Below are 27,467 nucleotides of genomic sequence, written 5' to 3' on the forward strand. Positions count from 1 at the left end.
GCCCCGCCGCCGCGGCACGGGCCCGCCAGGCGCCTGCGCACTGCAGGGGCGCCAGATTTGGCGGGAGGGGGAGTGTCCAAGGGCCCTTTGTTTGATGGCATCTCTGTTTACAGAGTTTACTCTTTAATCTCAACCTGTTTCCTCCTCCTCCTCCCGCGGCTCCTCGGCACTCCCGTGCGCGGCGGCGGAGCGCCCAGGCGCAGCCCGGCAGCAGGGCGCGGCGGCGGGCGCGGGCTCGGTCTCCCCCGTCCTCCTCCCCCAGCGGCCGGTGCGAGGATGTCCCGGAGACCCCGGCACAGGTAACCCGCTGTCTGCGGACGGGGGACGGCCGGCTGCGCTCCGCGCCTGTCACACGGGACGCGGGACGGGAGAGGGGGAAAGCGGCAGCAGACAACCGGCTCGCCCGGCGGACGGGCGGGCAGACCCCCGTCCTCCGTGCACCTGGCGTACTCCGCCCCCGGTGCCGAGGCGCTCCCCTCCTCCGGAGGCGCCGGTGGAGCTGCAGCCCAGCGGGACGCGCCGCGGAGCCGCCGGTGCCGGGGCGCTCGGGCCCCGCGCTGCACGCCGGCGGGGGGCCGGTGCTCGCCGCCCGCAGGAACCAGCGCGGAGCCCGACGGAGCTGCGCGCCCCGCAGCCGCAAGGCGGGACAATGTCTGGCGGGCTCGGCGGCGGCAGGTAGCGCGTCCCGTCCCATTCATTCATTCATTCCCGGCCGGGTGAGGCGACAGGTGGGCGGCGAGTGCGGGGACTCGGTTCGCTCCCTCGACTTTTTGTTTCCTTTATTCGTGCGGCGTTTTCGCCCTTGGAAGCGCGACTCTGGCCTGAGTGGCTTAGCTTTTTCCCGGTACACGCCACTCGGCACATGCCGGAGCGCGGCAGCGCGGGCGGGGGGCTGCGGGTCCGGCGGAGCGCTCGGCCGGAGCTGTCACCCGTGCCCGCCCGCCTGCCGCGCACCCGGGCCAGCGTGATCCCGCCACGCAGCGCCCGGGCCGGGGGCGGCGGTGCCCCGGAGGCGGCGGACTGGACCGGACGGGGCGGTAGCGCCGCGTGGCCGCGTCCGTGGCCCCGCTGCCGCGCGGGCGCACAGAGCGGGGTTGTTGTCTAATTAGCCGGGGACGGCGGGTCGGACACGTGGAAGCTTTTTTCTCTTTGCAGCCCGGCATCCTCCCCTCCTCCCCACCCCTTTGGCTGGCTGTGACAGGGGAGAAGGTCGCAGCCCTGACTGTCGCTTCCCGGGCGCCTGCCGCGTCCGATGGGACTGGGGGCTTGGTGGGCTTTTTCTAAGGAAGTGGCCTTGCGGTGCGGGAGGAGGCGGCGAGCAGCTGGGCGAGCGCCGGGCTGTACTTTCAGTGTCGGAGCGGGGCTGTCGCTAGAGCTGGCGGTGAATCACCCGGCCCGTCTCTCCCGAAAGAGAGAGACAGCTACCGCTGCCTCGCGGGCGCCTCCCGCAGGGACACGTCCGCCGCTCGGGGACGGGAGGCCGGGGCGGCACGGTGCGGTGTCCGCCTGATCCAGCGGGCGCGGGCTCTGCCCCGCGGGGCTGGTGCCCGAATTCCTTCAATCACGGTAACAGCAGCGAGTCATTTCCTCTACCCCTCCCCTTTTTTTTTTTCGCTTTTTTCCCCGTGTATCGTTGCACAAGCCGGTTGCCTCGGCAAACAGCGCAGCGCTGATGGGTGGCAGGGGGACTGCCGCTGTCCCGGCCGGACAGAGCGCCGTGCCGTGCCGTGCCGTGCCGAGCCGCCTGGGGGGAGGCTTCGGGTCTGCGGCCGGAGGTGCAAAATAAAGTTTATAGCACTGCTGAAGGCCAGGTTGACTGAAGAAACTACTAAGGGTCCCGGAATCCCCGGGCGCTTTTCTCCTGCTGGAGAACGCAGGTAGTACAGTGGAGTTTGCTCGGTTCTGCGGTGCCAGCGAGGCCCCAGTCATTTAAATAACCCTGTTACAGAACTGGCCCCGCACTGAAGTCCTTAAACGTGTTGGCCGCTGATGCTGTGCTGCTGCTGCTGCAGAGCGGCGTTTCCCTGCGGCGCAGGAAGCGCGGCCGATGGATGCGTACCTACTGGTTGCCGTCTACGGAAAACTCATTTTCAAAATGATACTTGGAAACTGTGCCACAAAACTTCCTTTGGCATATGGGCAGCGGCGCAGCTGTCTCTGTGTGTCACTGAGAAAAGTGAATCTGCTTTGAGCGGCGGCTGGGGACGGAGCCGCGCTTGTGGCAGCTGGAGCGTGGGAGCTTTTGCTCAAGCACGGGCGGCTCCAGCTGCCAGCGAGGGGTGCGTGCGGAGTGGCAGCTTCCATCGGGGCTTGCTCCCAGTGGTTACGGGGTCTGGGGAATAGGGAGTGAATCGTGGCCCTGCAGGACTGCGGCGCAGTGGGCGCGAGTTGGGGGTGGCAGCGATGGGTGAGTCAGGGGCACCCGGCAGAGGCTGCAGGATGACCACACACATCACAGCAGGCTGTGGAAAACTTTTTACATGTAGCATGTAAGCATGTTCTTTCATGACACAGGCCAGAAAACAGGCTGGAAGATGTAAGGTGTGATTAGCCCAGTACTTTTAAAGAATGTATGTTCAGCAGCTTGCCTTTCGGGGGTGTTCGCATCTTGACAAAGAGTCACCGTGCTTCACTGCAACTTATTTGAAAGTGATCTCCTGAAAACAGGTTAACAGCATAAACAGCGCCTGTTAATTTTATTACAAAATAACTTTATTTTAATGTCTTAGTCATAGTTTTAACATACCACAGCATGCCATACCATCAGATATATCACAGTTTTTAATCTTAATGACACTGACTTCTTTCTAACACTTGTGGCTAGCATCTCTTAGCTGAAGTATCAGAACTGCTGCTCATACCTTAAAAGTTAGAAGTAAAATACTGTCCACCAGAAAGCCATGTCTTGTTGCAAAACACTCTCTTTTAGATTTAATTAGCTAGGTAGAGAAAGTGCTGTTTGTGAAAAGAGTCATGGAGTCCTTTTTACCCATAGATAGCCTCTGGGGAAATCCCTTAGTCATGAATTAGGTGAGCAGAGTATTTCAAAAACAGTATGAGGGATTTAGAAATAGATTAGAGGTAATAAAGTTATAGAAGGATTCAGTCATTCATTTGTTGGTTGCAGGATTAAACAAACTTGTCCTCAGTCCTTATCTGTCCAAACTCATAAATGGAGGGCATATTTTATATAAGAGCTTATTGCGTGTTAATGCTGCCACTTACTGTCTTTACTTATTGTAAAAACTTGTGCCTTCTCATATAGGGTCCATAAACAATTTCTCAAACAAGGTTATTGTTTAGCTTTTTGTTTTGCTACACAGTCGGTTTTATTTTGGAGCAGTATAACAATCTGCTGTATTAAACATACAAAAACCACTAATATTTTCAGAATGTATGGCATGAGTTAAAGATCTTAAACATGTACTCGTGTACTGGACACAGCCTCTAATCGTCTTTATTGTCCCAAACATTGTATTTTAATTTGAAACCTTCATTGGTTGAAAGTTTGCCAAATGTGTAATTCACCACTGATCTAACATTAGGAGCAGGTCTAAACATGCACAGTAATACGAAGGTTGCCAGCCCTTTGCCTGTATCTGTGGATACCAAAAACAGCAGAACCAGTTCAGAATACTAGAACAACAGAATGCAGAACAAAATCTTGTTGTGCAAGTTTTAAAACTTTTATCTGTGTAACCTTTGTAAGGATTGTAGTGGGGGGTTTTTTGTGTTTTGAATTAAGTAGCTCAAGTCCTCATGCTCCACTCTGTCTTGCTGTGTTTGCTTTTGCAGTATATATAGTAGTGATGATGATGAAGAAGATGTTGAGGTGTATGATCACGACTATGATGGTCTGCTTCCTAAGACTGGAAAACGTCACTTAGGAAAAACCAGGTGGACCCGTGAGGAGGTAAATCCAAGTTCATTCCTTTCCTGCATGTAAAAAGATAAGAGAGAGCATGATCACATTCTTCTCTAAGCTGCTTCATGTTCTTCACCATATTGCTAATCTGCAAATTTACTTCAGTGACAGTCCCATATCTCAGGACAACTTTTTTGACCCACTAGCTACATTCCGTGTTTTATTTGAGCATAGTTCTTACCTTCTAAATGAAATATATAAACACAACTTTTTAATTTCTGCCATGCTCTGCATTAAAGTATGTGATGTGTGAATCTCTGTGTAATCCCTGTTGGAGAAGCAGATTCCAAATCACCTGTAGCAATGCTTCATTGTTGCTACTTTCCTCTTTCTGTTTGGAAACTGTTGCTATGAGAGAAACCCATGTGTGTTCAGTGTCCCACAGCAGCAAACCACTGTGGCCAAAACTGCTGCAGTCCTTCTGTACCGCTGGAATTTTGCACTTTGATTGCACTGTTATGATTCCAAGTGGAAGTAAAGTAAAAGCTGGAGGAGAGAAATCCAGCAGTACCAAAACTGAGCCTTCAGGATGCATTTTGCTTTTCAAGGTCAGAATTAGTTGTGATACCCTTGTGCTGACTTTCTGGGAAAATTGTGGTATCAGACTCCTTTGCCAGGTGGATCTCCTTTGGCCATTTAACTGGTTTGAGTTTGTTGTGGAATACATTAATACACTTTCTGAGTTATGTTTTGACTTTCTCTTCTCTAGCAATGTGTATTGATGTAAAAACAGTGGCAGGTCACCCCTTGCAAGCTTTTTATTTATTTATTTTAAATCATAGTCTGCCCTTACAAAGGTGGATGTGGTTCTGATGTGGCCCGGGAGGAAAGGATGGCCATAAGGTCCGATGGCCATTGTCCTGTCACATGAACTGGGAGCGTACTGGGAGGTGTAACTGGGGAAGGAGAGGGATACTCTTCTCCTCTTATCTCTTGGGGTATTTTTGGATTGTTTTACTCTATCTCGATCTTTCCCAGTACATAAGGTTGGTTTCTTTTGTCTTTAGGGTTTATATTTCTGGCCTTATCATTAAAAAGATTGGGCCAAATTTTTTGCTATTTACAAGTATGCAAAACTCCCTCACAGAGAACAGGAGCAAAAAGGATCTGTTAGTTTTATTGTGCATTTATTGTAGGTGGATAGGCCATGAGCAAGTCACTGGAACTCCCATTACTTACAAGACATAAAAAGCTTAAAGCTGTGATTATCAGAGGTCCCCAGGTAGCTGAGTGCCTGAGTGTTGCTGAATTTCAAGGTTACTCTGATGCTTGGCATCTAAACACCCATTTCCTCCTGCAAATCCAGTCCAAGAATAACAGTTACAGTGCTTTGATGAGTAAAAAGTGAATGCATGTTGTGAGTCAAAGAACTGTACAGTCTTTCTCCTGCAACACAGTAAAGAACCTACCAAAATCCAAAGGAGTGGAAAAATCTTATGCTTTAGGAATTAAAAGCATGCAAAGTCTGCAGACCACCCTCCCTTACACTCAGAAAGCAGAAGTAGATGCATAAGAAGCTACAAGAACGAATTCTAAAAATTATTTCAGAGATTGCAATATTAATTATATCTGGGGGGGGGTTTATGATTCAGGATGAGAAGTTGAAGAAGCTTGTGGAGCAGAATGGTACAGAAGACTGGAAAGTCATTGCCAATTTCCTTCCTGTAAGTGGATATTGGTTTCTGTTTCCAGGCTTAGTAGGAACTCTGTCAAGGGGTTTCCTTGATTAAAGGGGAAGGGGAGTGGTTGCTTTATAGTTACATTTTCAGGGGAGCTATAAAACTTCCACAAATGGAGGCCTTAGAAATGCAGTTAGATTACTGTGGAAACCCTTACATTTATTTTTTCCTTTCACTTCTCAGAAAGGGTTGGAAAAAATCAAACAAGCAAAAATGGGGGATGGTGGGGACTTGCACAGTAGATGGTCAATGTTACAATGAAACAAAATGTCTCAGCACAGCAAAAAAAAACCAGCTTTGGTGAATTGTAAGTATGATTTTGAAGAAATTTGCTTTGTGTTTGGCTGTTGCTGTGAAAGCATGTGAAAGCATGCCAGCTATTGTGCAGATGGGGAAGATAAAATTTGTGTAATTTTGGTGATGGAGTCCTCAATGCAGAAGTGATGGAAGCCTTATCTATTCTGTGAGCAAATTGAGAGTTGACCACCTTCTTCTCAGACTTACTCTATCACTCTGTGTTGTTTAGTAGTCTTGGTAGTGAAATCCATCAAAACAAGTGTATGTAAATAAGAGCATTCTTACTCTACTTTCACCTTTTCTAAAGAATTATCTGCTTTGTGTATTTCACATTTCACTAGAATCGGACAGATGTGCAGTGCCAGCACCGATGGCAGAAGGTACTAAACCCAGAACTTATTAAAGGTCCATGGACTAAAGAGGAGGATCAAAGGGTAGGTAATCAGTTTTTCTTTCTGTCTGATTAATGACTTACAAGCAGATTTCTCAAGTGTTGGGGGAAAACTGGAAACTTTGGTGGTCTCAACATTATTATGGCCAGAGGCAGATTGTATTTGTGTAGTGCTTTCTGAGTTTGCTATGCAAATAAATTACTGTTGCTTTACAGCACTGTAATGTGGAATTGCAGTCTAGAAATGCCTTAACTATTACCAGATTTTTCCTTTTGGGTAAAAATATGAATGGGAAGTGGGGAACCTTAATTGCTATTAGTTTTACTTCGGCAGTTTTGAGAAATGTTGTCAAAAATATTGCTTCACCACAGAAAAAAGTTTCATTGATTCATCATGCATCATTAAATACAGGCAGTTTTTATGTCATTCTTTGAAGGTAATAGAGCTCGTGCAGAAATACGGTCCAAAGCGCTGGTCTGTCATTGCTAAGCATTTGAAAGGAAGGATTGGAAAACAGTGCAGGGAGAGGTGGCACAACCACTTGAATCCAGAAGTGAAGAAAACCTCCTGGACAGAAGAGGAAGATAGAATTATTTACCAGGCACACAAGAGGCTGGGAAACAGATGGGCAGAGATTGCAAAGTTGCTGCCTGGACGGTAATGACATATGCTTTTAGCTCTCAAAAAAGGAAAAAGCTGCAGGTCTGAGCAGTCTGTTTTGGTTGCCTCAAGCTGCACTGTATGAATTGAAAAAGTTTTGGAATCAAAACCTGGGAAGCCAGTGACACCAATGTGCATTTTTCTCAGTGGGGAGCTTCACTGTTTGCTCAGTACACACAGCAGTGTGCTATTTTTACAGGCTTTTAATGCTTGCCACAAGTAAAAAAGCCAGTAACTGGAGCAAGACCATAAGAGTTTCCTAAATGCCTGTGCAGTCTTATTTGTGCCTGTGATGACTGTCAAAATTTAAATAGATTTAACAGGGAAGGATCAGGCTCTGCAAAAGGAACATAATTTGCATTCAGCTAAGGGTATGCCTTCAACATGAAATCCAGTCTGTTTATTCAAAATTATTTAAGAGAAGACTTCTTCAACTTTTGTAATTGCTCTTGAATCATCCAGATGATTTTGACCTGTTAAAAAACCATGTGTAAAACTTTTTCCTAAAACTCTGGTCCTGGAAACACTTGTCTCACTGAAAGCTTTTGTACAGCTTGTATATAAACTCAAAGATTCAGTGTCTTACTTGCTTGATTAAAAGTGACTCAAAATGTGGGCAAGCAAATAATGTAAGCAAGGGAGAGGTTTCCCTTCCTACTTTTCTTTCTGCTATCTGATAAAACATCTTCAAGACTTAAATATAAGGCCTAAGATCATGATAGCCCTTTAAGCAATCATTCCCTGGGCTGCTTTCACCTTCTAGAAGATAGCAAGAAAGAAATTACCCCTTGGAAATATTTTGTGGCTTCCACACATCACAGATACTACTTTGAATGATAACATGCAGTAGTGATGTTTTTCAAATAGCAGAGCTGTTTTAAAGTGTACTCTTAAAAATCTCACAAAGTTGATAAGTTTGCTTTTCCTGACTCATATACGTGAGGATTTGAATCTCAGTTTTTCTGCATCTAAGAAAAATCCCAACAGTTTTGTTTACTGAGTTTGTGTGTACAGCATGTTGTTGCTGTCTAGGTGACCAGCTGGAAAATTGTTTGGAAGTTAGTCTCTTCACAGCTGTTCTCCACAGTCTTTCTTTGCAGCAATGAGACACAATAAGACTCCACTGAAAGATATAGGAAGATGATGTTGGCATTCCTTTAGGATAGTGTCAAAGGGATGTTAGCCTTCGTTGTCTCCTCACTTCATGGGAATGAGGTGAAGATGAAATTAGTAATCTCTTACAATTTGAGGATGTGAACAACTGTAGCCCATTTTTCTTTTTTCCTGACCCTTATACTGAGCATCTTTCCTGAGAAGTTGGGAATAGCATCTGTAGTGTTGGGCGTAGGAGGAAGGTCAGAGAAGAGCTCAGGGTTTAAACAGAAATGCCAACAGCAGTTCGCTGCCCACTGATCTGTCTGAATTGGAACTGCTCATATTTGAAACTCCTCGAATGTCTGTATTTCTATTGCAGAACTGATAATGCTATCAAGAACCACTGGAACTCCACCATGCGCCGGAAGGTTGAGCAGGAGGGCTACCTGCAGGACTCCTCCAAAGCCTGCCACTCCTCAGCAGCTGCTGGCTTTCAGAAGAACAACCACCTGATGGCCTTTGCTCACAACCCATCGCCACCCGCGCAGCTGCCGGTGGCCAGCCAGCCCCCGCTGGGCAGTGACTACCCCTACTACCACATCCCTGAGCCACAGAACGTGAGTGCCTGAAAGGGGCAGCGTGCAGGGCGTGCCTTGCCTCCTTGAATAGATGGGGGCAGTTTAGCCATGCCTGGTTTCAGCTTGAAGGATTTCCTTCATCTTGGTGGACTTGGATATGTTGATGTCAGATGAGGATTTCTTTGACTTTTACTTGGTTCAGTGGTGAAAATGAGTACATTTCAAGCTGCTGGCATTCAGGTGGTGGAACTGGGTAAAGCAGGTTTAACGCCTTGGGAGCAGTTAACATATTTCTTAGAGTTGTGAATATTACATTTCTTGAATACCAGTTGAATCTGGTTAATTCTGTGTTCCATGTCAAAATCTCCCACATGCTCTTTAGTAGTATTCTGTTTGTGGGTTGCCTGTCAGAACCAAGTGAACAAGTATTGATTTTAATCAGATTTCTTTTCTATTAATGATTAATAATGAAACAGGCTCCTGCTTCAGATAGTTGCATTGTAGAGTTTTAAATGATAATAAATTGCATCTTTTGCTTTTTCACTTCAATTTAGAAAATCCTTACAAATGTGTCTATAAATTATTCATATTTTCTCATTCAGGAAGGGTAAATATTTCATAAATGAATTGTCTTTCTTCCTCTCTAGTGCTTACTGTCATATTCCTAAAAATGTGATTACTTTTCTTGTGAACATTTTTTTTTTTTGTTATTTCATCTCCACAGTCTACAAATATTAAGTACCTAACACCAAAGTATGTTTAACACAAATTGACAATTCAAGCAGATAATATGATGGAAATAACCAATTTTTGCTTTTTGACCTAGGTTCCTGGTCAGATCCCGTATCCAGTAGCACTGCATGTAAATATTGTCAATGTACCTCAGCCAGCTGCTGCAGCTATCCAGGTAGATAACTTGAACCTTATTTCAAGAGTCAATTTCTTAAATATTTGATAAACTAAAATGCAGACATCGTACATTAAGGAAACATTTCAATGTATTAAGTGTGGTGAAAAGAGAAAATGGGGAAGGTTGGGGAGTTCTGACATGGCTAATAATTGCTCCTTCTGAAGTGGATTTTAAATGCAGTAGTTGACATCGGGTGTGATGGCCTTCACTTTCTCCATTTCAAATGTCTATACTGAAATTCAGCAGAGACTTTGATGGTGGAAAACACAATTGACATATGTTTCATCTTGGAATATAATTTGGCTGTTATAACCACAGGTCGGCAAACCATGAGCATTTTAGTTGCTACATCCTATCAGACCTTTATCTTTTCTTTTCCCTTAACTCTTAATTTCAGAGACACTATAATGATGAAGACCCTGAGAAAGAAAAACGAATAAAGGAATTAGAGTTGCTACTAATGTCGACTGAGAATGAACTGAAAGGGCAGCAGGCATTACCAGTAAGATTGTCACTGTGTGCTTGGATGGAGGGATAGCAGCCTTACCCCAGTGCTTGTCTTTTTAACTTTTTACTCCCCCTCTGCCTTCAGTACTAATCAAGGCTCTATATTTCCGTTTTAAAAGGATGAAACATAGCACATATGTAATCTATATCTGCTTTGTAAATTCTTTTATTAAAAAAAAAAACAAAAAACAAAAAAAAAAAAAAAAACAAAAAAAACCAAAAAAAACCAAAAAATTGGTCAAGTAACAAAAGGCGCCATCACCTTGCGAAGTGGGAGCAGGACTGGGCTCCGTAACATGATGTAATATTGGAAACATAATGATTGTACAAAAATTGAAAATCCTACAGGCCTTTAATCAGTAATGGGATCTGTGTTTCTGAAAGTGTGCAATGGTTCATGTGATGAAAATGTAGTGCCTGTGCATTAGATTTTTCTTCTCTGTTATATTCTTTCATTCAGCTGTGTTTTATACACTTCGTAAGCTTCAGACTTGGTGCATGTTTGAGAATTTGTTTCACTCCTCTGAATAATGTTAGATTCTTCATAACTGCATGTGTGGAGCAAGTGCTGGCTATTACTGAATTCTCATACTTTGTGGTATATGCCATTGGTTGTTAATGTGTGAAAACCCTTGTGCAACTACTTAACACCGTCACCAAAGCCAAGAATCCCAAAATCATTTTTGAAGATAGGTGATAGCCAGCAGATTTTTTTTTTTTTTTTTTTGGTAATATTTAAATGAATAGTAAAAGAACTGCATGCATGATACGTTAGTTTGGCCACTTTTTAACTTTAGTTAATGTTTTGCAATTTCTTCTGTTGCATGATCACACTGGAAAGAAACTTCTGTTAATTTGTTCTTCTGCTTTCCTAACCACGTTGATTTGACAGCCTCTTCATTGCATTGGTGTAAGCTGTAGCATTAGACAGGGATAGCAGAAGAAAAGGAGACAAGCAGACAAAAGCAACTCTAACTCTAAAAACTTTTAGCCTTCTACAGTGCTGAGCGCTCTGTAGGGAAATCCTGCCGTTTCTTGCTTCTTACAGAAAAGGACTTGCAGACACTTTTTGAGCACTTGGAGTAACAAAGTATGAATTGATTATGTGCTAGTAATGACATACGCCTAAAATAGTGGAAGTAAATTATGAGGTAACTTTGGGATAACAAATACAATGCCAGTATTACTTAAAACAAGATCTTGCACTGATGAAAGGAAACATCTTGACAATTGTTTCATAGGCATAAGCTTTTAGATGATGATGCAACTACTTTTATCTTTCCTCCAGTGGCATCTGACACCTTGTGCAATTTCATTGCTAAGTTCCTTCTGCCTTTCCCCCCTCCCTTTTCTTCTTTTTTTTGCCTTCTTCTTCCTTTAGACACAGAACCACACATCAAACTACCCCGGCTGGCACAGCACCACAATTGCTGACAGTACCAGGACCAGTGGTGACAGTGCACCTGTTTCCTGTTTGGGGGAGCATCACCACTGTACTCCATCTCCGCCGGTGGATCACGGTTGCTTACCTGAGGAAAGTGCATCCCCTGCACGGTGCATGATTGTTCACCAGAGCAACATCCTGGATAATGTTAAGAATCTCTTAGAATTTGCTGAAACACTCCAGTTAATAGACTCCGTAAGTAAACTCGCTGCCTCAGGTGGATTTGTGCATGGTCAAGGAGTAAGGGGTGAGGAGCTGGGATTGTCCTAAATGTGGTTGTTGATTTTTTCCCAAGTAACTTTGAGTTGCTCCAGGATCTGAAGCTTATCTTCTGACATGACAAAATGCAGCTGCTTGTAAATGAAGCCCTCAAACATGGATGCATATGCTTTTTTTGGGGTGTCTCCCTTTCCTGCTACATCTTGGAATGGGAGTGTGAGTTTCAGCAAGGTGCACAGTAGGAGCTTGAAATAATCTCTCAATTTTAAGTCTCCTTAAAATACAATCAGAGATACCATGAAAAATTTTAAACAATGTGATGATATTTACTGATATTTGAAGTGACACGTGCCATAGGTTTGGATGTGTGTCTGCATAATTTTCTACAATTTTTAGTTGTAGCCTCAATAGCTGCTTTTCAAAGTTTAAGGGACTTGTCCTGGCATATGTGAAGGACTGCAAACACACATTTAAATGTCAAGTATCTGACTGACATTGACATGGACCTGTTGTCATTGCAGTCTCTGGGATGCTGCATGTAAAGTAGCACATTGAATTACGTTTGTTGGTGGCAACCTCCTTCGGAGGTGTCTGCTTCGTTCGGTGTCATTTCCCTTTCAGCACATCCAGAGCAGCATTGCATGTTAGGAGGAGGCCAGTCTTGGTCTACAGCACACTTTTTTTTTGTAACAAAAGGCGCCATCATCATACCAAGCAGAAAACACTGGGCAAGCAAATAGTAAGGCATAATTTGACTCATTCCTTAGGGACTCGGTTGCCAGCAACACTACTAGGATGTCAGACAGTTTGATAAGATCAAGGTATGTGAAAACACAAATTGTGTTCACTGTGTTGCTGCTCCCATGAACAGGGTCAGGCTGAATTGAGCTGGGAAAGACGTAATGTTGTTGTTGTTGGTTACAAACATATCCTAGCGCTGTATTTTCATGAGGTGGCACTATACACTGTCTTATAGCTCCGTGCCTCCCACGTTGTTTCAGGATCCTTCATCATGGGGTGATCTCAGCAGTTTTGAATTCTTTGAAGACACAGACACTCCGGCTAGCAGAGCTCCCCCAGGCAAAGTCGCGCAGCTTCAGCAAAGAGGGGCCAGTGCTTGTAGACCGCAAGGACAGCCCACCACAAATTTGAGCAAAGTCATGTCGAGTCAGGGCTCTCTTGGCTCACCAAAGACCTTATCTGCCTCACAGGGCAGTGCGGCTCCGCGGGTCCTTCCTCGCAAAAGGAGAGGGCACTGCGGCCCCGTAGCCAGTGGCCACGGTAGCACCTTGGTCCTAGCTGACGTCAGCAGCTCAACTCCTCCTAAGCGCTCCCCTGTCAAAAGCCTGCCCTTCTCTCCCTCGCAGGTAGATCGAGACTTCTGCACAGATGTTACTAATTCTCAAAAGTCACCCCAGTCTTAACAATTTAGAAACTAATCCTTTGGAACAAATGACTAATTGCCGTTGTGCTTGTTGATTTCGCTCTGTGTTTGAATCTTCTCGCTGCTCCTAGTCCTCACTGCTGAGTTTAGTTAATCAGCAAGCTAACTGTTGATTCTTGACTCTTAAATTCATCTGTGGGGCGTGGTTTTTTGTGTTTTGGTTTTTTGCCTTTTTGGATCTTTTTTGTAGGGGAGTGTGAACCCCTTGCTTTACTCTTGCTGCTAACTCCAGCTACTAGAGTTTAACATTTCTGATCATCTGTGATACTTTCCATCTCTGTCCACTTACAGTATGATTCATTGACCTAGAAAACCCCAAACTGCATTTAAATAGCATTCAGGTTGTGAGACAAACTGACAACAACCCGAAAATTCAAATCACACTTGCCATCCTCTGCCCAGGCCATGAGAGTTGGAGTGGAATAGGAATGAGGAGGAAAATGGCCTGTTAAAATGGCCTGGTGTGCACTTTCAAATTCCTAATGATGGTTGCTTTGTTTCACAGCTGTAGCACTATTTAAAAGTGTTTTGGATTTTTTGTTTGTCTGTGTTGGTTTGCTTTAGTCTTTGATGTCAAAGAAGACTATTTCATGAAGGATAGTAAAAGATTTCATGTAATGATTTCCCAGTGTATTTCCCATTACCTCTTAGCTATTTTAATAATATGTCATTTTTCCAGTGAAAGCCAGATTTTCTTACATGTCACATTTTTATAAAGTGACAGAATCTAGAAGGGAGTACATTGAATTGTTGTCAGAATAAAGGATACCACTATGCTCATGGATTTGTAGACTAGAAATAGAAACAATATTTTAGGTTACTAGGTAGAACACATGCACGAGCAATTTTCTCCAAACAAATAGTGCTGCCTCTGTTTCAGTCAGCTGTTTCCATTCCAAAGTATTCCACGTACCCGTCACAGGTGGCAGCTTTCATTTTATACTCTGAAAGTGAAGTACTTTCTTTTGAGAGAGATGATAGGAAATTTATTTTCCTGTCATCAACACTTGCACTGCCCTAAAAGCCCCTAGATGCCCCACATAAACATTTGTGGAATTTAACCCTGTTTCCTGTGGGTTTGTTTCTGAAACATCTCTTGCTCATTTTCACCCAGTTTCTTGGGCACACTGGTCTTAATTAAAATTTATTTGGAGAAAATCCAAATCAGGCTCTGAAAGTGGTGGAAAGTTTTTCTCATTGGAACAGAGTGTCATTTCCTTTAGAATTTCCCTCTCTGGCTTCCTGAGCCAAACCATTGAGTATTTTTTCACAATGTAGTCAGGTACCCCACATAGCCCTACTCGCATCATAGGGCCAGGAGAGTGACTCGTGTCAGTCAGAAGAAAATAATTTATTTTTCTTTTGTTGAATAACGTCAGCTTAAGAGGTCAGCCATGTAATCTCGATGTTCCTGTTAATTTTTTTCTTTCCACACGTGCAGTTCTTAAACACCTCATCCAATCACGAAAACCTGAACCTGGACAACCCTGCACTTACCTCCACACCGGTGTGTGGCCATAAGATGGCACTTACCTCCCCGTTCCACAGGGACCAGGCTTTCAAGGCTCAGAAGGAAAACCATGTGTAAGTCTCTTGTCGAACTCACCAGGGTCCATGTCTTCACATTTGCATGCAACTAAAGTGCTGGGTCAGCATATGCTTTAGGCTGTAAGAGGGTGGGTTTAGGTTAGATACAGGGAAAGAACTCTTCACTGAGAGGGTGGTGAGGCACTAGAGCAGGCTGGCCAGAGAAGTAGTGAATGGCCTGTCCATGGATGAAGCCCTGGGCAACTTGATCTCATGGAAGGTGTACCTGCCTGTGGTAGTGTGTTTGGAACTAGATGATCTTTAAGGACTGTTGCAGCCTAAACCATTCTGTGTTTCTCTGCTTCCTGCAGACTTGTTTGCTCACACATTCAGATTTTGCTTAGTTGGGAGTAAAACTTCCAATTTATGACTATTGAGGTAGGTTATAAAACCATGCATATAGGTTCACCAGTTTTTGAAATAAAGTCATTACTTCTTATCACAGTCAAATAGATGTTCTGCTGTAAAAGCAAAACGGATTATAGGATGACAGGGAAATATTTCCCAAAGTCTTACAACAATGCCATCTGTGTGCACGCATTTCTATAAAGAGCTAGTATTTCCAAGCATCTTCCTTTAAAGTTCGTCTCCTTCTTTTTAAAGTTTCAGGACTCCAGCAATCAAGAGGTCGATATTAGAAAGCTCTCCAAGAACACCCACTCCATTCAAAAACGCACTTGCAGCTCAGGAAATCAAATACGGTCCTTTGAAGATGCTGGTAAGAAGGAAACAATGATGAAAGTTGCTTTGATATTAGTGCAGAGGGATGTTCTGGACTTGGATATAACGTTTCTTTCTTTCAGCCTCAAACTCCAACTCATCTTGTAGAAGATCTGCAGGATGTTATCAAGCAGGAGTCGGAGGAATCTGCAATAGTGGCTGGGCTACATGAAAGTGGACCCCCTTTGCTGAAGAAAATCAAACAAGAGGTAAATCTCAAACTTACCTGAGGCAATTTAATTCAGAACTCTTTGCTGAGAAACTTATAGCAATGCCTTTTCTGTTAAATAGCTGTGTCTGTTTTCCTTTCATGTGAGCCCCAAGATCTTAGTGTCGGTTCCATATAGTACACTAGGCATGTCTAATTCATCTCCCATTGATTTCCATAGAAGTCTTTCTGCTGTTTTCAGCAGGGGTTTGCTTGGACAGTTCTAATGCAGTTTTCGTTTGAAACTTAAAAAGAAAAGAAAAATTAGACATGAATTTGGATTGAATCTTTCAAATATTGGTGAAAAGTATAGAAGAACCCCATGGGGACCAAGCTCCATGGAGTGACTTAGAAACCTGAACATTTGAGGACATTGCATTATATTACTTTGTCACTAAAGTTCTAAAAATACATTTATTCTCAATCCTTTCTAGGGGATTAAACTCCTGAATACTGACAGAGCACTGAGTGCAAGTATTCAAAGTTTTATTAGATGGGGATTTTTTGGAGAACCTTGAACTTTTTTCTTCTGCAAAGAGCAAGGCTGCTGTAAAAGATGTTACTGTAAACATGCATTATGCACCTCTGTGAAGAATATTTGTTCAATTTGTTAAGCAACTGACAGAAATCTCTCGGTCTGTTATGTGGTGGTCGAATCAAGCCTTTTCTGCTTTCAGGTGGAGTCCCCAACAGATAAAGCTGGAAATTTTTTTTGCTCAAATCATTGGGAAGGAGAAAACCTGAACACTCAGCTCTTTACACCTGGGTCTACTATGGAAGATGTGCCAGTAAGTATAAGTTTTCCCACCATCAAAGGAATTCTTTGTTTTACATCCCTGTTCAATTCTTAAATGCAAGAGAAAGAGAGTATTTTTTCTGATTTTCTTCACAAGTAGGCTTTATTCCTTATTTCTGTGTCATTTTCCTGTACTAAGTATAAAAAGTAAAATGCTACTCTTAGTTATCATTCTGATGCCTATAGAAGGTTTCAGAAGTTGCAGTCATTTTGCAGTCCACAGACTTTGAAGAGCATGCACTTGTAGGATGCCTGCACCTGTGTGCAGAAATTACTAGATCAAGGAGTTAAAAACTGGTGAAAGAGAGAGAGACTCTCTTGGTTTTTGCAAAGGAGACTTTGCATGAGCACAGTTCCCTTTGCATTGCCAGGGCTTTTGGACTGTTCAGTGTTACTTTTACTCTTGAACTTGGGATTTTCACTGGATGGAAGACCTTTGCACAGGGCAGTGCTCCTGCAAAGCCAAGTCCCAGGGACACCAGGCTGAGGTCTGCTCCTCATCTGTGGCTGTGCCCAGTGTAGCAACTTCTGCACTCAGCCTGAGTTTACTTACAATACATTCCAATTCAGGTTGTTCTCAGGAGTTGCTGAAAACCTTTTTCTTTTTTCTTTTTCTGTTCAGAATCTTCTTACCAGTTCTATTTTAAAGATGCCTGTGTCTGAAGATGATGATAGTTTTCAGAAAACAGTTGCAGTACCTAGAAACAGGCCACTAGCTAGTCCTCTACAGGTAATTATTCTTTGATAAAATTGTCTTCTGTATATAAAAATGCATCCATATATATATATGTATATATGTATATATTGCTTTCTCACAGACTGATGTTAAGTTTTGAGTATGGAAGAATGAAGTGTTCAGATGAATGTGGCTGAGGATCTCACTTTGCCTGTGGAGCATGAGGGCACAGCCCTGTGTGTGGAGTGTTGTAACTCAGCTGGGTGCAGTGTGGAATTGGTAGGACTGAGAATTAACGTGGATTAGAGGGGTTTTTTTCCATAGGCTTCTTGTAGGTGGCACTGCTGTTTTGGAGACTTGAGTGGTGTGGTGGCCAGAACTTGTGACTGGCCCTGGGGTGAGAGGAGAGACCCTAGCACTGCCTGGCTGGCACAGGTGTGGCCACTGTTGCCCATTCAGCCCAGCACCAGGATGGCCTTTCCCCAGTGAAGGCCAAATGTGTAATTGTTGTAATGTAAGTCAGATGTGAGGCCGGGGTTTGTGTGTCTGTGCTTTTGCCAAGTGTTAACAGATACAGACATTTGCTGTACTTTAAAGCAGAGCTGTTGCACAGGGGCTGATCCAAAGCCCACCAGAGTCATTAGCAGCCAGCTTGGGAGCTCGTGTGTTCTTTAGGTGAAACCCACAGCAAGTCATTCAGAAAACAAAACATAATTTATGTATTTCCAAGGTAGATGACTAAGTAATTTTGTAGCCCTTCTCCACATGGGAGAAATAAAGGAAAGTGTCTCATTCCCCAGGGTGAGTCACTGTCAGGAAGGAAATTGTAACTCCGTAGTTCCTGACTTTCAGGCAGATAGTCCACATGGTTAATCCCTTCTTTGCTCCCTCTTTCCAGAATTTACATTAGGGCTTATTTACAGTAGGAAGAAATTAATAAAGTCTGGTTTTGATTAGGCATTTCTAGCCAGGCATTAAAAAAGAAGATAGTAAAATTTTACGCACATCCCCATTTGGCACAATTTGCCATGGAGTAGGCTTGTATTTTGTGCTGCAGGATCATTTGATGAAAAGCAGCTTTGGAGAGCAGGGACTAGGACTCCCCTTGGCATGGGGGCGTCTGTAGGGGCCAAAGACTCATACTCAATATTGTTTATCTGCTCTTCTCTCGTGAAGTTTCTTGGCTGCACTGTGGTAGACAGCCAGGAGAAGAGTCTGCAGATCCACTGCCCCTGACCTAGGGCAGTATATAGGGGCTGAATTCAGACCTACCTTGTGGCAAAGGAGCCACAAGGCAAAGGGTCTCCAGCTTGGCTGGGGTTGCTGGAGCTCCCTGGTGGGTGTGTAGGAAAAGGCTGCTGGTCCCCAAGAGCTCAGCCCTGCTATGTCCCAGGAGCCAAACTCTGGGCTCCTTCATAGATTTAGGACAAGATTTTCAGGTAGCTAAGCAGCATGGGCTGTGTGTTGTCCTGTTAGTGGTAGTTGCCTGCACTCTGGCTGTAATAAAAAAGAAGGATCTGAGAGGTCTGTAAAATAGGATCTTTTGATCTTTGGTGTACCGGTGTTATGTTTCCTGCTATCTAAAAATATTTTCTTTACAAGCTGCTATAAACGAAAGGGCTTGTTTAACCTTCTGTCCTCAGTCATGCTGGTTTTGTTCAGGAAGTTTACATGAGTCAATTTGTGGATCATTCTGGATTCAATTCTTCAGTCCTTGCTCAGGAAAACCATGTTAAAAGTCAGGTATGCTCATTGTTTGGATAAAGAGGACCTTTTCTTAAGTAGGAACTGAGTTAAAAAGGACTTCCCAACTCCTCTCAGTGTTTAAAGGGTGTTGAACTGAAAGAAAAAGTAGTTGTAAAAAGCCCCAAAATGAATAGTTAGTAGGCAGCTTCTTGGTGTACTGGTATGAAGGTAAAATTGTTCTCTCTGCTGGTGGAACATTGAGCTTTTCAGCTGCAATGTAATCTTAAATGAAGAATGAGGCTTGGGGTTTCTGTGATGGTGGCACAGACAGCTTTTTCAGAATGAAATACAGACTTTTTATAACAATGCAGTATTGTCTGCCAATGGCCGCACTCTCTGGTTTGGACTGGGTGTTGTGGTTAAAAGGAATGGTAAAGCTGCCTGGCCTCATGTCAGAGGGGAGCAATGTGGCCCTGTGCAGCTCAGAAAGGATGTGTACTCTGGCTCTGTTTCACACCAGAAACTGCTGCTGCTCTGTCCCTGGTGCTTCCCCTCCTCCAGCCCAGTGGAAATGGCCTCGTGTGACTTGGGCATAGCATGTCTAAAGGGTGCAAAGCCATGGAAAACGTTGGCCTTCGTGCTTGTTGTTGTTTTTGCTGTCTGCTTTTTGTACATGACCAGATTTTAGCACATTGTTGTCCTATTCTTTCTACTCTTCCTGGTTTAGAGTTTGGTATCTCACCCTCCTACATGAACACATGCATGGACACAAACAAACAACTGGACTAAATCCACTGATCCCATGAAATTAGACATTAAGCATGAGGGAACTCATGTGGGTGAAATTTAATTGTGTCTGCATATGTTGACATTGCTGCAGTTAATATTTTGGGCCTGATCCAACTGTTCTTAGGCAAATTCTCATTGACTTCAGTCCAAGAAAGAATTACAACAATCTCTGTGCCTTGGGATCTGTGCATGGAAAGGGAAGAGAGAAACAAAGACAGCACTAAATGTAGGGTTTTTTTTTAATATGCTTGGTTCCTAAAATTCCATTTTCTTTTAAATTTTAACTTAGAAGACAGGGAGGCAGTATATTTACCAGCCCACAGTTTTCCATTGCTTTAATAATTTGCACTACATTTACACAAAGATATTAGGCTAGGGATAAACTGATCAAAACCCTTGATTACTTATTGTTCTGCTGTTAAATTCCAAAGAAGGCAAGAGTAGCAAATGTCCAAACACATCTCTAATGATATTTTTTACTGCGTTTTGGGTACACGACTGATCATATGCCATTTAGTAAATAGCAGCTGATGACCATACCAGATAGCACGATGTGATTCACCATCACTTTGCAGGAACAGCGTGTTGCATCATTTGGCATGTGAGGTCAGGTAGCTCCATGTAAAACCACTGGAGTTTGGTGCTGTCAGTGTTGTATAGAGCAAAGGGAGAAGAAGCCTCTGTAGAGCCAAGAAGAGTTTGGGCTTTATCCTTATTCAGTCCCCTGTTAAGTCTCCCCAAGACATTGGATGTGAAGGCAGTTTTGTGTAAGATCTTTCTGGTAAAATGTGGAGGTTCAGCCAGCTTTTCTGTCCTATGTGACAAATCTCATGGTTGTGCATTATGAGACTGGCAGGACCAGGAATGTCTCACCAAACCCACATGTTGCTTTGGGGTGGACTTACGAGAGATCCATTGCATGGATCCCAAATATTTCTGCTTTGTATTCATGGGGTTAGTTAAAACCTGTATTTTTGCACCCTATGTTTTTGTCACTTAGCTGCATGTCAGGGAGATTTTGGTCTCACTAGCAACTTTTCCAAGGGTTAAGATTTTGGGATAATGTACTCCAATACCAAGACAAAAAGATGATCTGTACTGAGCATGTGCTTGAATTTTGCCTTGTAAGAGGTTACATAAAACCCCGTTTCTGGCCCTTCCTATGTAAAAGTTAAATTTTATTTCACATTATGTTCTGTAGCAGTAGCAGTACATAATTCAAACTATCCTAACATAGACATTTTAACAGATAGAAAAGTAGGCTAAATCACAGACCTTCCACCTAACCCTGCAGGCTATCAAAAGACACCATGAAATGGAGCCTTTTAAGAAAATAGCACTGCTTTGATATCTTCTTCCCCCAGTAACAAAGGAAACAACACAAGGTAGAAGCCCTGCAAGCTAAAGAGAATGTTCTTCAACACCTAGCTCCTGTCACTTTCCATTTTTTTAACCACAGACTGACACATTTCTGCTCGAATTTCCTGACTTTCAGCGGTTTATGTAGCCATTTTCTTCAAAGAGCAAGTTTAAAGGATTTTAAAACAGTTACTTGGTTAACCTTTTTTCAAGTGTTGGAGCTGTCATGAAGCCTAATTTTCGCAGTTTAAAAAAGTGAAATGTTGCTTTATTTGCAGGTGGTTGTAAGACAAAATGGCCAGGAAGGCAGCATGGTCTTCTGCAACAGCAGGCTTTCTCTGTTTCTCCTCCATGGCTTTTTGGAGGAAGAAGGTCCTGAAATCTCATATTTTCCTTTGTTTAATCAAGGGAGAGGGGGAAGCATGCTATGTTTGAGATCTGCACAGCAGGGGAAGGTAGCCCCACAGGTTTCTCTCACTTGTGCTGCCCCTTCTCTCCCCAGTGAGTGATGTGCACAGGAAGGACACATGCTTGCCACAGCTGAGGGAGCCAGAGAAGGTTCAAAGTTACAGGCCAGTCATTGCTTTTTTCCTCCCAGGTCAGCAGAATTTGGCTTGCAAACAGATTGGAAGTTACAGCTGCCCTGAGCTGGTGATGGTCTCTCAGGAAAAAAAAGTGACAGCTTAACTATTAGTCACATTTGCAGCAATGTATTCTGATCTGTGGGGGGGAAAATTTTTTAAAAATTACTGGAGAGGGGAAGAATATCCTAGTATGAGTTGCAGATGTTTAGCCCACTTCCATATCTCTTCCATTCATCTTACTTGGGAAGCTCATAGATTGTGAGCAGGAGTTTTACCTGAGCAAGAACTTCAGGGTTAAGCTCTTAAAAATGCTATCAAATAGCTCTTCCTAGGTCTGGTATCATGCTTGTGAAAAAAGCTGAAAAGTTGGACCATCTTATTCTTTCACATTGAGCAAGCTGTATTTCTGAGCAGCTCGGAAAGCCCCAGAATTCAGGAGAAGTCAGAGGAGAGCCAGCAGCAGGGGTAGAAATAGTGGTCTGTCTTGTCAAATGAGATAAAAAAGTAATTTATGATCACTTTAGTTTTTAATTAGTCTTCACTGTCCTGCCAGTTCTGCATCCTTACAGAATAGAAAGCCATGTTATTCATATGCTGTCTATTGTATTCTGCTCGGAGATTGTTTTGTTCAGTGCATTGTTTTACTCTTTCAGGAGTGCTGCATTTCTGTTGCAAGCCTTCTTTCAGTGGCACATTCTGCAGACAATCTATACCATGTAATCTAAGGGAAAGCTGGCAGGGAAGCACGATAAGAGACCTTCTAGTAGTCTGAGCATTTAAAATATTTTAAATACAGTAGCTTTTTAAAAAAATTATTCGTAAATACCAGCAAAGCTTGGCTAAATTAGTGGTGGTGTTTGTAACACCACTAGCTTTGCTGGAGTTGCTGAAGCTACCTGCCAGCAGAACAGAGATGTAAAATCTGTCTTCTAACACAGTTCTTTGCCCAAGGATTTCTGCTAGACTTTCATCAGTTTGGGAGCTCAGCACTGCAGGACTGCAGCAGTGTTTGGTTTTGGCACTGGCTTCTAACACAAAAGGTGTTGTAACACAGGAGCTTTCTTAAGCTATAGAGACAGAACATGAAAAGGCAGTCTGGGCTACAAGAGCAGAAGGACTAGTTCTGTTAGAAAAGCACCTTTCCATATTGTTTTCTTCCCTTACTCTGGTCTGTTTTCTCTAGATGGTCCAAGTTTTTATTTAAAGTGCTTTAACTGGATATCCCAGTTACAGCTTTGACAGTTTGTTTACAGTTCACATTTGCCTGAGGGCAGCTGAAGGCATATTACAGGATAAATAAGGTAGTTTTGCTGCCAGGAGAAAGATGTACTGGTAGAATTATTGAGGTTAAAAAAAAAAGAGAGAGAAAAAGAAAAGGGACAGGGAGAATTACATAGCTGGAATTGTACCATGGATCTGTAATTTAATCCTATGGGAACTCACAGTACTATACCTTCTTCTCCCCCTCCACTCTGTGATTTAACTTAAAGAGAGAAACTGCTGTGTTTGGAAGAGAAAAATACAGTGGAAGTGCTGGATGAAAAGGTTTAAACTCTTTTAATTGACAGCAAAATTAAGATTGGCCTCCTACCCTGTGAGGCAATGAAAAAATTGTGTGTGTGAAAAGAATTTACTCTGGAAATCACTTTCACTCCCCACTGGCTAGGAATTTAGGTGCCAAAACGAACACCTCACTCTTAGATGACTGCATTTAGGCTGGATGAACCCACTGGATTAATGAAAACATGTCCATCAATTTTGGTGAGGTATGGGTCAGGCCTTCTGGCTTCTGGTTACAAAGGTCTTGTTTCCATCCACTGATTTGCAGAGTTAGACCTGTAAATGTGGTCAGGAGGCTGCAATGAGCATTCTGCAACAGGAGTGTTCTGGCTAGGGTTTCTGTGCTGTTTTCCTGCATGCCTGTAGCCTTCTGCCTTGGGTCTCTTTCCTTCTGATACATCTGTTGGGCACTGCTGTCAGTGGGACACTGTCCTGTAACAGAGCCTGTCAGTACTTGCTGCAGTGCTGGTGTGGAAGGAGGCATTGTGGGATCCCTTTTTACCCTTTTTACCAAGAGATCCCATAGCTGTGTGTGACCAGGCCCAGCAAGGCACTCTGCCAGGGGTGTAGGACCCAGCACTCCCTGCCAAGGAGGGAAGGAAAGCTGCTCCCATCAGGATGACTTTCACACGTGCCTCTGGCACTGCACTGCAGGGCTGGCAAGGCACAGGCATTGTGCTTTGTTTTGTGCTGGCTGCCGAGAGCCAGGGCTTCAGAGGGAAAATGTTTATTAAAAATACCCACTGAAATGTTATCTGAGCTCCCCAAGGGTAGAATGGAAAACTGTGTTAGTAAATATGCTGCATCAGAAAACATACTCCTTTGGGCCCAATGCTTCTTTCTTCACTGGAGCAGAGCTCTCACCATCATCAACGAGATGCAAAGTTAGCCTCTTGTTATAAGTTTGTCACAATAGGGAGGGGGGGGGAAAGGTGTAAATAGTGTAATTTACTGGGAAAAATAATACATGGATGAAAACTTTTGTGTCCCTACAGCAAAGCTGAAATTGTTTCAAGCAGGCTCAAGTGGGGGGTGGAGCTGGTCCTCGTGTGTCTGCTGCCCAGTGCTCCCCGGGGCAGCCAAGCCCAGTGGGAGGGCAGAGGGTTACTGCCTGCCTGAGCAGCTTCTGCCACACTGACATCAGGGTAAAGATGAAGACCAGGCTTTCCGTGGAATGAGTGACATGTAGCAGCCTGCTGAGATGTTGGTGATATCAGGATACAGATTTTTTTTTTCCTACTAAGCACATGGCTGTTAATACAAAGAGCTCAGTGTAGATACTAACAATTAAGCCTAATTTATGAAATAGGGACGCTCCTTACCTGAAGTTACTTATAGCTTTCAGAAATTGTCATACTATGACAAATGGACTTCTCCTTACATATTTTCAGTTATTTAAGGGACTGCTGATCTCTTATTTCTAGACTGGTGCATTGAAGCTTTGGGGGATCACAGGGAAATACTGCTTAGACACATATTTCTGTCCTTGGAAATTATGGATATATGGGAGCTATCAGCTGCTTTTGAGGTGTACAGAACAAATCCAACTTCTAAGTAAAACCAGTGGCTTTATACCAGTTATTAATTTGGTTCCTCTTGCAAATACCTCTAAAACAGAAGGAGAAAATATGTACAGGTGCCTGAGTCCCACTGAGGATCAATAGGGAGTTGTAGGTTCCCAGCTAGTGTAGGTGCCTTTGACAAAGTGACGCTGGAAGTTGTTTAACCAAAACATAAAAGGAGCTGTGGTGTGTTGCATGCGGGTCTGTGGCACACAGAAAGTGTGTCACACCTGCTTTCTGGCATGTGCCCTCGCCTGAGCCACAGCACAAGGTGCACAGCTCTAGAAAAGAGGTGTGTGGCGTCTGTTCCCTTCACAGATGCAGCTTTCCCACAAAAACTGCAGAAACTTAATGATTTGAGGCCTGACCTGGTTCTCCTTCAGAAAGGGAACTTCTACTGAAGTTCAGCAGTTTTGCTTGCAAAATGGCATCCAGGAGAAGAGGCAGCATTCGGAGCTTCCCTGCAGAGAAGAGAAAGCCATGTCTAGGGAAGCCCAGCAGAAGTCTGCAGAGGACTAACACGCTTGCTTAGTTAGTCACTGGGTTTGCCCCTTTTAGACTGTAAGCCCTCCAAGGCAGGAACCTCGGTCCCTGCGTTTGTACTAGTGACCTGATTAGGGCATGTTGCTTGAAATTATCTGTGTTTCATAGTTGCCCAGCCTTTTACTATCCATATGTCTCAGATAACACTGTTTACAGTCAGAAGAGCATTCTGTAAACTTTTAGGCCAGAGAATACTTTAAGGATCCTCTTGCAAAAAATTAGCAACTAGAAGTTGGCAGAAAGAGCTGTGGGCACGTCAGGGCAGTTCTGCTCTTAGCAGATGGTTTGCAGTCCACTAATTATGATTCATCCACTGTCCTAGTGGTTGGGAAGGCTTTGGACATCTCTTTGAGCAATGTTGTTATTGTGCTGCAGATCCTTTTCAAATGGCATGGAGAACTGAGAAAGGTTTCTCCTGACTTGTCTTTACTGGTGGATCCTGAACATACCCCTTCTCAGTATTTAGCAGTGCTGGGATCCCTTGTGGAAAGATAAGCACAATTGTGTGCATTTTTGGAATGCAGACTATTTATACAGCTAACTGTGTGATAATAGATGTTTTATTCAGGTCTTAGAGAAAGTTTCAGCGTGGAAAGGCAGACACACTGGCTAAGTGAGAGAGTTCAATAGAAAAAAGTAAAAGTGTGTATCCTGGTAAATTCCAGGAGCTTTGAAATTTCATTGCTGTTTATAGCTCAAGGCAATGAGAAATGTCTCACTTGTGTAGTGAGTAAATAAACACAGCACACACAGCCCTCTGCAGATAGGTTTATCTCATTTTAGCATTATACTAAATGGTGTCTGCAACCTCCATAAATACCACAAGAAGTGAAATGGCTTACATGATAATTAAAAAGCTGTTTCTGCTGAGAGTTGGGCCTCCCTCCCTCCTCCTTTGCCAGGGGAGCTGAGCTATGGGGCGGGTGCTGATCGCTGCCCACAGGTGAAAGCAGCTTTGAGCGGGGAATCCTTGGCACCGCTGGGCAGGCTGTCAAGGTTGTCAGGTTCTTTAGGGAGCTCCAGGACAGAGCATTTTTAGAATGTAGGTTCAGCAGGAATTTGTGCATGGCCATAACATTGGATATTTTAACTGTGCTGTAGCCTGTCTGTGCTCTGTTCACTGTAAAGTTGGCCTGCCAAGTGTATGCCTGTTTAGACCTTCCTAAAGGATTAAATGCAAGGCTGTAGCTATGGCCTTATAGAAAAGACACTCTGAGAGAGAAACAGGAAAGTTTGGATCTCCTGTGGTGTCCCCTCTGCAGATCATCTGGTCTGTCTGCCCCTATGATCGCTAACTGAGAAGTCAGGGTGACATTTTTTGCCTGTTGTGTTGAGATTTCATTTCTCAGGGGACAGGACAACATTCCACTGCCTGTTCATGGAACAGTTAATAGTGAGCGGGCCCAGCTTTGGCTGGGACTATGGATAAACCACACAGCATTCAAAGTAAATCTCTCTTTCTTCTGATTTAGCATCTGAACAACACCTGGGAGTCGGCGTCCTGCGGGAAGATCGAGGATCAGATGGCTCTGCCAGATCAGGCACGCAAATACATGGCCACCTTCCCCACCCGGACTCTGGTGATGTGAAAGGGTCGACGCACAGAGAAGCATTATGGTTTGAGAACACTTCACCTCCACTGGGAAATTCCTGTTCCTCTGCATGAGAACTTTTCATGAATGGGAGAAGAGCCTATCTTTGTTGTGGTACAACAGTTGGGAGCAGCACAAAGTGCATTTAGTCACTCAGCATATATATTCTTGTTGGATTTCACCCAACTTAAGAGTTTGTGTTTTTTTAATGATACTTGCCTAAATTATTAGGTATTGAGTTTGAATCAGTAATTAATGATCTTAAGTGCAGTCTTATAATAAAGATAATTTTTCTTGTACTTTTTGAGATCAAACAGACTTAATACACCAGTATTGTTATTTCAGTGATGTGCTAGTCAGGGGTGGGGTTTAGTTTGTTTCTTTTTTTATTTTTTATTTTGTTTTGTAATAATAAAAGAGCAGGTACTCAGATATATTTTAAATCACTGAACGAAATGAATTGGTGTAAAATACCGAAGTGAAAAGCATTACTACAAACGCTTGTCTGTGCAAAAGGGGAAAGCTGATCAAGATCATGAATGCTCAAACATCCATGCCTCTTGAAATACTCCTTTCTGTTTTGGTTCTAGGCCATTATACATTGTGTGTTTCTGTTGGGGGGGACGGGGGGTGGGTAATTAGCTTGCTTTAAAAA

At 43.7% G+C, this 27,467-nt stretch overlaps 1 protein-coding gene across 8 annotated transcripts; it reads left to right on the top strand.

The window, feature by feature from the left end:
- The first annotated feature begins 137 nt into the window (after window positions 1–137).
- On the top strand, window positions 138–27,467 carry MYB (MYB proto-oncogene, transcription factor). 8 transcript variants are annotated; one of them, XM_041469917.1, is made up of 16 exons: window positions 277–299; window positions 3,796–3,913; window positions 5,518–5,589; window positions 6,243–6,335; window positions 6,730–6,950; window positions 8,428–8,665; window positions 9,453–9,533; window positions 9,934–10,038; window positions 11,425–11,682; window positions 12,708–13,073; window positions 14,592–14,734; window positions 15,341–15,455; window positions 15,541–15,666; window positions 16,343–16,453; window positions 17,084–17,191; window positions 26,693–27,467. In XM_041469917.1, exons 1-16 carry the CDS (start codon window positions 277–279, stop codon window positions 26,807–26,809), a joined length of 2,295 nt encoding a protein of 764 aa, XP_041325851.1. In that variant the 3' UTR covers window positions 26,810–27,467. The 8 variants fall into 8 exon arrangements, with proteins under 8 accessions (XP_041325855.1, XP_041325851.1, XP_041325854.1 ...); XM_041469920.1 differs by having other exon boundaries at window positions 11,425–11,634; XM_041469918.1 differs by having other exon boundaries at window positions 9,934–10,029.

The sequence above is a fragment of the Pyrgilauda ruficollis genome, unplaced genomic scaffold, assembly GCF_017590135.1.
Source record: "Pyrgilauda ruficollis isolate IOZ18807 unplaced genomic scaffold, ASM1759013v1 scaffold24, whole genome shotgun sequence".
NCBI classification, from domain to species: Eukaryota; Metazoa; Chordata; class Aves; order Passeriformes; family Passeridae; genus Pyrgilauda; species Pyrgilauda ruficollis.